The 11,005-nt window shown below is 41.1% G+C and overlaps 2 protein-coding genes across 2 annotated transcripts; both read left to right on the top strand.

The window, feature by feature from the left end:
* The first annotated feature begins 1,343 nt into the window (after positions 1 to 1,343).
* On the top strand, positions 1,344 to 5,324 carry LOC145485522 (uncharacterized). The gene is made up of 3 exons (XM_081464185.1): positions 1,344 to 1,431; positions 3,568 to 4,332; positions 4,633 to 5,324. The coding sequence occupies exons 1-3, from the start codon at positions 1,344 to 1,346 to the stop codon at positions 5,238 to 5,240; spliced, it is 1,461 nt and encodes a 486-aa protein (XP_081320311.1). The 3' UTR covers positions 5,241 to 5,324.
* A 95-nt stretch (positions 5,325 to 5,419) lies between these two features.
* LOC145483411 (uncharacterized) lies at positions 5,420 to 10,965 on the top strand. The gene is made up of 2 exons (XM_081461916.1): positions 5,420 to 5,572; positions 7,870 to 10,965. Exons 1-2 carry the CDS (start codon positions 5,506 to 5,508, stop codon positions 8,145 to 8,147), a joined length of 345 nt encoding a protein of 114 aa, XP_081318042.1. The 5' UTR covers positions 5,420 to 5,505; the 3' UTR covers positions 8,148 to 10,965.
* Positions 10,966 to 11,005: the final 40 nt, after the last annotated feature.

Raw genomic sequence — 11,005 nt, forward strand, 5'->3', positions numbered from 1 at the left:
TATAAAGCGCAAGAATTCCACCAATCGTCCATTCCGACGAGGGAGAAGAGTTGATTAGCGGAGAGTACGTTATGATTATGCATCAGTCAATTCCAGTAGTGCCCATCCCCCCCCCCCCCGCCCCGGGCAACCGTGGGGCATTTGCTCACGTTATCAGTCCCGGCGGTGGGGCATCTGCAATTTTATCGCGGCCCGGGGGCTGCGCATTTACGTACCCCGGGGCGACCCCCTGGCATTTGACACGTGTTTTCGAAAGTGCCATGGATGAGTTCATCGGGAAAAACGAGGCGTTTGCCGAACGATGACTTGTCCGTCAGGGACTAGAGTAACTTGTAGATGTTTTTAAAGGTGTGTTTTCTCAATTTTAGATACTTCTTCATTACTTGTAAGCATATAAATATAAGCGACAAGGTAAACTATATTTTGTTTATCACAAAACAATCACTGACGTGAACACGACTATTTTGCATTTTCGCATTCAAAACTAGCTTAGCATTTTTTTAATTCATGAAAGTGGAGTTAAAATACTTAAGGTTTGCGAATTCAAATGATGCGATCTTCAAGACAGATTTTGCGAGCTTAAAATGCAATGCATCATCATTTAAAATGTCTTGATTCTTCACAGAAAAAGTAGCCTGCGAAAACAGGCACCTATCATCGCTCGCGGCTGGAGGCACGTCCGCCGCGATCCCAGCTATCCTCTAGCAAACTGTTAAAAACAAATATAAAGAAATAAATATAATCAGAATCAACTAACACGTCCTTGAAGTCTTACCGTTGCATTAAAATACTGAACAGTTGAACGTTTTATTCACTGATTAATAAAGAAAACTGCAGAGGTGTTGGAAGGCGACGATCCCGGGGGCGGGGCATTTGCCCTCTTTCTTCGTCCCCACCCCGGGGCATATAGACAGCTTATGTGTCCCCACCCCGGGGAATTTGCCCATTTACTTCAAAAAAATGCTAATGCCCGGGGGTTAGCCCAGGGAGGGGGGATGGGCACTGCTGGAATTGACTGTCGCATTCAAAGAAAACAGTGTTGTATTGTTTTCTTTGTTCACACGGGATTGTTCTGCATTAAACTGTAACACTGTAGAGGTACTTCGTTTTTTCAGGGAAAATTTAAAAGGGTTCTAAACAATAACAAAATAAATGTAATGGAATGATTCATGTATACCACCGTTTGGTACTTGCGAGTCAATGCACTATTTTAAAGCTATATTTTTAACAAAAGCATTGCAGATCAGTCCTTTTTCCCACCGATTATCGATTTTCTACCCCCTGGACGTTTTTGCCTCGGCAGGTGAAAAACAGCAGACTGCATAAAGCCAGGAAAAGACGCAATGGGAACTTCTGCAAGGCAGTTTGATTTTAATGGAACAGACGATGACTCCATGGGAAATCCACACGCACTGTTATATTTACGAGTTGGTTAGTATCAGAAAACGAACGAATGAGGGCAAGGAGCTAGTGAGTTTTCTGATAAACTTCAACGAGAGAATATAAAATCGAGTAAATCATTCTTCTCCTTGGTGTAATTTGGCTAGTTTATTGGTACTGAGATTTGTCTTGGGCCAAGACTTTAAACAAAACTCAGACGACAAAGAAGAAAACTACGTACAAGTATAAGTAGTTTAAGGCTGAAATTAGAAATTCCTCCAGTTGCTTTTACATTCAACAGGGAACCAAACGGATCGTTGTGGTAAAATGTTTGTTCGGACGGCCTCTAATCCCCTCCGATTTTATTTCGAAAATTGTCACCTTGAACTTTCGTGATATGACAGATTTAATGTCTGTTGTTTTCGGAATGATAAAACTGTCGTTTTAGGTACAAAAAAGGGCAAGCTAATGATTTTCGGAAAGGAAAGAAGACCTAGGGTTTTCGAGAAATGGACAAAAATCGACACAATCCCCATCCAAGCGGCTACTACTATTGATAACAGGCGTCTGTTGAAATGGCTGGGGTTTTTTTAGGTCATTGCGCGCACCGTTAGTTTCAGTTACGTGATTCAAAAAAGTGATCACGTGTTGACGATTTCATGATCGTGTGATAAGTGAATCTCTGCCCTCGGGAAAGTTGCTTCACAGTTTGTTTGCAAGTTTGTTGAACAATTTCTAGCACGATGCAAAATCCATCGCATGGATAAGATATTGCCTCGAACTTGGTATATTTGAGGAATTTGCAGCCGTTGTGCTGCAAACTATGGCTATTTGCGCCAAGACATATTTGTCAGCACGTGATCACTTTTTTTGAATCATGTGAATGAAACCAACGGTGCGCGAAACGGCATACTGTAGTTTTTGCGGACTGGACTGGACTGGACTAGTAAAACGAGGACTTGTTAAACGCGGACTTGTAAAACGCAGACTAGGGAAAACGAATTAGTAAGTCGAATTCTGTCACTCCCGACTCCCCTTGGGAGACTTTAGTTGCCATGTGTTCAAGTAAGCGAGTGTTTTGAATCGCAGGAGTTTGTCAAAAGTTGTTATTGTGCCGTTCGTTTAGCTCGAAGCAAACAGTTCGGTAAGTTAACATTTCGCCTTTGCTATTCAAAGAAGCATTTGGAACTTAATACCTTTTTGTAATTTTCAGAAAACCTCACTCACGTATACATTCGTACACGTATGCCTTTGATGGAAGCGAAGAGTTTTATTCAAGTTGTTGTGACTTTGTTCATTGACCGAGGTCGTGCGGTCGATGTGTGCCTTTTGAGCTTGAGCCCATTGTGAACTGTGAGTTTTCGACGTTTGTTTTGAGAAGAAATAAAGACAGGTACTACGGTACTGACAAATTCCACATTAATTGTGTTTATTTGAACGATCATCTCTCATCCAAAGAACTTCAAATACTAATCAACTGTAAACTTCTAACATACTTAGAGCCACCAAGTAACATTACATCCATTCCGTGCAAAGATATCTTGCGTTCTATTAAATAAATTACAATTAATTTGGCTGCATTAAAAACTTCAAATTCTAAACTTAATGTAGACAGCCAAAAATATTTTTCTAACAACATTGGCCGAAGCTAAACGTCGCCGTTGAGCAGGAAGCTGGGATCCTAAACGCACTAAAGAGTCACAGAAATATCTATTTCTCAGAATTTTTGGAGATTTTGTAAAGAGCCCTACGCGATAATTATGGAGCATGCGTGTTTTGTCTTCACTCCTTTTGGAGTCGATAAAAAATTGCATACACTGAAAGTTTTTTTACATGTTTTGATGCAGAATTCGACTTACTAATTCCTTTTACTTGTCAGTTTTACTAGTCCGCGTTTTACAAGTCCGCGTTTTACTAGTCCTCGTTTTACAAGTCCACGTTTTACAAGTCCGCGTTTTACAAGTCCTCGTATTACAGGTCCGCGTTTTACAAGTCCATGTTTTACCAGTCTGCGTTTTACTAGTCCGCGTCTTACAAGTCCGCGTTTTCCAAGTCCGCGTTTTACTAGTCCGCGTTTTACTAGTCCGCGTTTTACTAGTCCGCGTGTTACTAGTCCGCGTTTTACTAGTCCGCGTTTTACTAGTCCGCGTTTTACAAGTCCGCGTTTTACAAGTTCTCGTTTTACAGGTCCTCGTTTTACAAGTCCGCGTTTTGCAAGTCCATGTTTTACCAGTCTGCGTTTTACTCATCCTCGTTTTACAAGTCCGCGTTTTACAAGTCCGCGCTTTACAAGTCCATGTTTTACCAGTCTGCGTTTTACTAGTCCGCGTTTTACAAGTCCGCGTTTTACAAGTCCGCGTTCTACTAGTCCGCATTTTACTAGTCCGCGTTTTACAAGTCCGTGTTTTACAAGTTCTCGTTTGACAGGTTCGCGTTTTACAAGTCCGCGTTTTACAAGTCCATGTTTTGCCAGTCTGCGTTTTACTAGTCCGCGTTTTACGAGTCCGCGTTTTACTAGTCCTCATTTTACTAGTCCGCGTTTTACAAGTCCGCGTTTTACAAGTTCTCGTTTTACAGGTCCGCGTTTTACAAGTCGGCGTTTTACAAGTCCATGTTTTACCAGTCTGCGTTTTACTAGTCCTCGTTTTACAAGTCCGCGTTTTACAAGCCCGCGTTTTACAAGTCCTCGTATTACAGGTCCGCGTTTTATAAGTCCGCGTTTTACAAGTCCATACTTTACCAGTCTGCGTTTTACTAGTCCGTGTTTTACAAGTCCGCGTTTTGCTAGTCCTCATTTTACAAGTCCGCGTTTTACAAGTTCTCGTATTACAGATCCGCGTTTTAAGAGTCCATGTTTTACCAGTCTCCGTTTTACTAGTCGTCGTTTTACAAGTTCGCGTTTTACTAGTCCTCGTTTTACTAGTCCGTGTTTCACTAGTCCGCGTTTTACAAGTCCTCGTTTTACAAGTTCTCGTTTTACAGGTCCGCGTTTTACAAGTCCGCGTTTTACAAGTCCATGTTTCACCAGTCTTCGTTTTACTAGTCCTCGTTTTATAAGTCCGCGTCTTACAAGCCCGCGTTTTACAAGTCCTCGTATTACAGGTCCCCGTTTTAAAAGTCCGCGTTTTACAAGTCCACGTTTTACAAGTCCATGTTTTACCAGTCTGCGTTTTACTAGTCCGTGTTTTACAAGTCCGCGTTTTACAAGTCCGCATCTTACAAGTCCGCGTTTTACTACTCCGTGTTTTACAGGTCCGCGTTTTACTAGTCCGCGTTTTACAAGTCCATGTTTTACCAGTCTGTGTTTTACTAGTCCGTGTTTTACAAGTCCGCGTTTTACTAATACGCATCTTACAAGTCTTCGTTTTACTACTCCTCGTTTTACTAGTCCTCGTTTTACCAGTCCTCCTTTTACTAGTCCTCGTTTTACTAGTCATCATTTTACTAGTCCGCGTTTTACAAGTCCTCGTTTTCCGCGTTTTACAAGTCGGCATTTTGCTAGTTTGCGTTTTACCAGTCCTCGTTTTACAAGTCGGCGTTTTACTAGTCCGTGTTTTGCTAGGCCTCGTTTTACTAGTCCGCGTTTTACAAGTCCTCGTTTTCCGCGTTTTACAAGTCCTCGTTTTCCCCATTTTACAAGTCGGCATTTTGCTAGTCCGCGTTTTACCAGTCCTCGTTTTATTAGTCCTCGTTTTACAAGTCGGCGTTTTACTAGTCCGTGTTTTGCTAGGCCTCGTTTTACTAGTCCGCGTTTTTCAAGTCCTTATTTTACAAGTACTCATTTTACAAGTACAGTCCAGTCCTGTCCAGTCCAGTCCAGTCCTGTCCTGTCCAGTCCAGTCCTGTCCTGTCCAGTCTAGTCCACAACAAACAGGATGCCGCGTGAAACAACCTGAAAAAAAAGCCATTTCAACGGACGTCGGGTATCAATAGTATGGGTATTGTGATTGGATGAATAATAAACATGCCACAGAATTTAGCCAATGGGATGTTGCTAAATTGTAAACCCTATCGGTGACTAAGCCGCCGAATCGCCGAAACTAACCAGCGACGCCAATAGTAAACAGTATCAAGCGAGCGCCGAGTGTTGTAGCCAAACTAAACATCAGTAAAGTTTTGGAAAAAATGAATAAGACATCGTTCCTCTGTTTCGTTCTGTTGCTGGGAAGCATGTCTCCAGTACAAGTCAAAGGTTAGTGCATCATAACATTTAATTCCGACTACGACAGTGCAAATTTAGTGAAGCGGCAGACAACTATCTCTACAGCCAAACTCAACTCACTGCTGTGCCTGCGAAGAAACGTTTGGATGTTTTAGTCTATATTTCTCCTTGATCCTAAAATTCTGTTGTTGATATATTTGAGGTCTTAAGAGCTTTTTGACATCTGTTTTCCTATTTTGTGTAGCAAATTAGTCCATGTAGATTTTGCTCTATGGCGACGCTGAATGTGCAGTTATTGCAATTTGTTTCTGAAATTTGGAGGCAGGTAATGACCGAGAACATCTCCGACTACCGCAAAATTAGGTAGTGTCAATAAAAGAACCAACTTTAGTCTAGTAATGTCTGCAGGATAAGAAAAACATACAATTCTGAGCACCAAATTTGCCAAATGTGAAGTTCTACAGCACTGCGTTTTCGTGGAATCTCAGTGCTCAGTTTCCGAGAAATCATTAATTATGGATGCAAACATGTACGAGATATGATATGTTCACTACAGTTCGAATATCAAAGATGTTGTGTTACCCCTTATGTACTTCAGTATATCAGTTAGGCTTTGTATGAAAATTTACGCATAACTTGGAAGAATTTGCCTCATATTTATTTCACTTCAGCCCCTTGTTAGGATACACTTATGATTACTATCCGAAGGAAAGACCGTGATATGATCTACATCAATATGACCAAGTATAGGCGTTCTTGATCCCAGTGATCAAACAGGATCCTTGAATTGTTCCATCATGTAGTCAGTGTCTGTTGTTTTTAGCACTTTCTTTTCTCCGCGAAATTAACGCTTTTACATGTTAATCAACTTTGCTAAAATAATTTGCCCACTCTGTGAAACAACTAAGACAACATGTAAACACCATATACAAATTATTCCATGTTGAGCTTGCACTATGGCAACGCTGAATTTAAAGTTATTCAGCTTTTTTCTGAAATTTGGAGGCACATAATGACCAATAACACCTGCGACTGCCGCAAAAATAAGCTAATATCAATAAAAGAACCAGCTTTAGTGTAGTAATGTCTGTAGGATGAAAAAAACATACAATTTTGAGCACCAAATTTGCCAAATGTAAAGTTCCGCGACACTGCGTTTTCATGGAACTCAATATTCAGTTTCCGAGAAATCATCATGCACACAGTTATGAGATGTGATATGTTTACTATCGGCAGCCTTCAGACCTACTCGTCTGTTCGAATGTCGAAGGTGTTGTGTTACTTTTTATCAACCTCAGTATATCAGTTAGGCTTTGTACGAAAATTAACATTTAATTTGGAAGAATTTGCGTTATATTTATTTCAGTTGCTACTTCAGTTCAGCCCCTTGTTAGGATACGCAGTGTCTGTTGCTTTTAGCACTTTCTTTTCTCCACGAAAATAACGTTTTTACATGAAATCAAGTTTGCTAAACTAACATGTGCTTTTAAATCAAGTTTGCCCATTCTGTGAAAATAACTAAGAGAACGTGTAATTCCCACTGCAAAGGTAGCCTAATAAATAGTACCTCTAACTGCTATACGCTAAAACTGAATTAGTCGTCCACAAACCTCTTGAGTCCTAGAGATGAGATGTCCGTCAAATTGTTCTCATATGCAGCATGAATACTTACAAATGCCCGTAATTGTAAACGATGTTACCATAACATATTAGAACTATCCCGCTTGATCATGGTAGGCTAACTGATCACCGATCCACTAAACCCTTCCAAAATGAAACTTATGAATGATTAAGGTGGTTACCGTGGAATGACTAAAAAGGATCAAGGAACTGGGTGAAAATGAAATTAAAACCATTATTTGGTTAAAAAAAAGACCTATATCGACGAGCAAAATCAGGTAAATGAAGTGGTTGGCTCATTTCAGAGCATACTTGGTAAACACTTGTAAAATTGAGTCTTTTGGACTGAGAGATAGCTCAGATATTTATTTTTAGAGCAACCTAAAAAGGAGATGGGCCGATAGAGAGGGAACGGCCGCATCACTTCTGCGCTAAGCCAGTGAAATACCAATGTGGTAGACCCTCTCTTAGTTACTCAACACTGCCCCGAATTCTTGAAACATCGACATGTTCATAAAACTCTTCTATACCTCTACCTTTCCGATACTTCCAATGACATCAACAAGAGGACCAAAGCACAATTTTTTCCCTTCACTAGATTTTCTTTAACGATAAACCTCCCAACTGATTTTCAATTTTGACACAAACTTTACAGCTGTCCCAAAAGAGCTGTGTATCGAACGAATACTATCTGTCTTATTCAACAGGGTGGAGCTGGACAGATGTGGCCTTGGCAGGAGTAGCGGGAGCTGCTGCAGTAGTGGCCGCACCTGCTGTTCTCACGGCAGCAGGGTTCACTTCCGCAGGAGTTGCCGCGGGATCTCTTGCAGCAGCGACTCAGTCAGCCGTTTACGGAGGATATGTGGCTTCTGGAAGTGCATTTGCATTAGCTCAGAGTGCAGGTGCCGCTGGGATTGGCGCAAAAGGAGCAGCAGCTATTTTCACAACCGTGGGAGGAACTACTCTGTACGCTAAGGAAGACTAGCCTAGCATTTAAACAACAGTTCTGGTGCTCGATTTGATGGTAGAACAGAGCCATAGACTATTGCTGTTTCTTCTTAACTGGTTTTTCTCTTTATTGTACAGATGCCGATAAGCGCTTTTGTTGTTTTATTTGCCAGCTAAAATTCAGAGCATTCGTTAACAACTATTGTCACATCATGACATGAAAAATTTTCAGTGAATTCAAAGTCGATTTCAAAACAATTATTTTCTTCAGTAGTTGATTGTATTCATTTTGGTACATTTTGTCCAGTATTCGTTTGATTGTTTAAGTAATAGCTGAGTAGTTGATATTAAATAAATAGGACACTTCTTGGCTTATGATTCTCTTAATTGTCGTTTTTTTGATGTTATATGGTCAAGTCATATGTTGCTCTCTTTTTTATTTCAATAATGAAAGGATTCAAAGAAAGGGAAGCAAGACGTATCCATCGAAAAGTTGCGAAGTGTAAACTTTCATAGGGGCTGATATAATATACAGTTACTATACGTATGGTTTGGTCACAGGAACTTCACATGAATAAATCGTTATAATAGAGAGCAACGTTAATGCGCAAAACAATTTACGCCGTGACAAAGGCTAGTTTTACAATAACCGCCAATTTCCTCACGCAGTCATTGGGTTATTATTTTTGTAGTCAACAGGAGAACAGACATTTAGATGACGCCATGACGCGGGTACGAGATACCTTTCCGTTACCTTCGGCGGCATCTCGGGCGAGTTTGGTCGAGAGATGGCTCGTATTTTGGAGAGACGAAGTCGAGCAAAAATACTCAAGGCGAGACCAAACGGGGCTATAATGCGATACGATTAGGTATTTTCCCTACTCAAGCCACATTAACGGCCATATCTAGCCTGCGATCTGGCGTTGTTTTTCACAGCATGGGGAAGGAGAATAAGAGAACGTCTGATACTTAGCTCTTATTAACCGAGCTGCAGGTCTGTATGGGAGAATCTTGACCGAGGTCGTGAGTACAGACCGAACGCAGTGAGGTCTGTACACACGGCCGAGGTCAAGATTCTCCCATACAGACCGACTTAGCTCGCTTAATAAGATGTTTATTATATGGCAAAGAAGAAAACTTTAATTCGTTTAATGTAACTGGTTTGCTGACAGTTTGCTTGCGAACGGCGATGAGCTTAACTTAAACTTGCCGAAATTTGCTCGTCCTCTTTACTTTTTTTTTGTCATCAAGCTTTTTGGCACTTCCATGAGAAGAAAATAAAAGAAATAGTGTACATTTTTGTATTTTAGTTTGCTACTTTTTGAACGCAAAATGAAACCGGTCTAGATGCCGGTCTAGATGAAAAAAATATAGACCGCGGTCAATATCGATTTCAGCCAATCAAATTCGTGAATTTGGTAATTCCCAGTCTTTGTGAGACACAGCCATATAATAAATTACTTCATGAGTAGTCTGCCTGTAGTCCAGAAACTGGACCTTTCTCTGATTGGTCGTAAAACAAAAGAATCTTTAAGCCCGCCTTTCTGATTAGTTAGTGATTGGATATCTGACTTCCGGTGTAAATTTCAAACACGATCACGAAGCCTGGTAGCCGCGGATATAGATATACTTGTATAAAGCGAATTTTCAGCCTGGAGACCGTGATCTTCAACGGCTATAACTTCGTCTCTTCAAGATTTTATTCACAATGGAATGCATCCGGAAGATCAGAAGTTTTGGCCGTGCATCCGACATGATTTGGCAGAAACATGTGTAGTTGACGCAGTTGTGAGGAGTCCCCAGGAATATATTTGTTCTAATGTTTATTCCCGGACTTTTAAACACTTCCGATAAAAAAGAGATTCTCATGTTCCACCAATTTTTCAATCCATATTTTGTTTCTTGACGGTAACAGAGACATTTCAACTTGCTATTTCTTTTGCCTGGAAAGTAATCATGTACATTGCGCTTTGTCGCTTGAGCGCTTCCAACCGGCCTCATGAACATGTTTTCAGTAAAATCTGATTGGCTCACATTTATAGTATGTAATAAGATCACATCGCTGATGATAGGTAAAGAACGAAGGGGCGACAGACGACTCGTGAAGGAAATGTATCAGGTGTTGTTTTTTGCCCTCTTCCACCGTTCGTCAGAAAAAGAAAACAACGCCTGATCGCAGGTTAGGCCATATCAGGCCAGTAACCTGATATCGCAGAATACAGTTCAACCCCTATTAAACGGCTACCCTCGGGGAAATGGATAGTGGCCGCTTAAAAGGGGTTGGCCGCTTAGTAGAGGTGAAAACAACAGAAAAGCCCGCATCGCAACTTTGATTACTGGCCACCTAATATAGGGGTGGCCGTTTAATAAGTGGCCGCTTTATAGGGCTTGGTAGAACGCTTCTAGTTGCCTAATTTGCTAATTGGGCCATGTTTTACCAGTCTGCGTTTTACTAGTCCTCCTTTTACAAGTCCGCGTTTTACAAGTCCGCGTTTTACAAGTCCGCGTTTTACAAGTCCGGGTTTTACTAGTCCACGTTTTACTAGTCCTCCTTTTACTAGTCCTCGTTTTACAAGTCCGGGTTTTACTAGTCCACGTTTTACTAGTCCTCCTTTTACTAGTCCTCGTTTTACAAGTCCGCGTTTTACTAGTCCACGTTTTACTAGCCGCATTTAACTAGTCCTCGTTTTACTAGTCCACGTTTTACTAGTCCTCCTTTTACTAGTCCTCGTTTTACAAGTCCGCGTTGTACTAGTCCTCGTTTCACTAGCCGCATTTAACTAGTCCGCGTTTTACAAGTCCGCGTTTTACTAGTCCGCGTTTTACAAGTACTCATTTGACAAGTACAGTCCAGTCCAGTCCAGTCCAGTCCAGTCTATTCCAGTCTAGTCCAGT

Source organism: Orbicella franksi, chromosome 4, assembly GCF_964199315.1.
Source record: "Orbicella franksi chromosome 4, jaOrbFran1.1, whole genome shotgun sequence".
Lineage (NCBI taxonomy): Eukaryota > Metazoa > Cnidaria > Anthozoa > Scleractinia > Merulinidae > Orbicella > Orbicella franksi.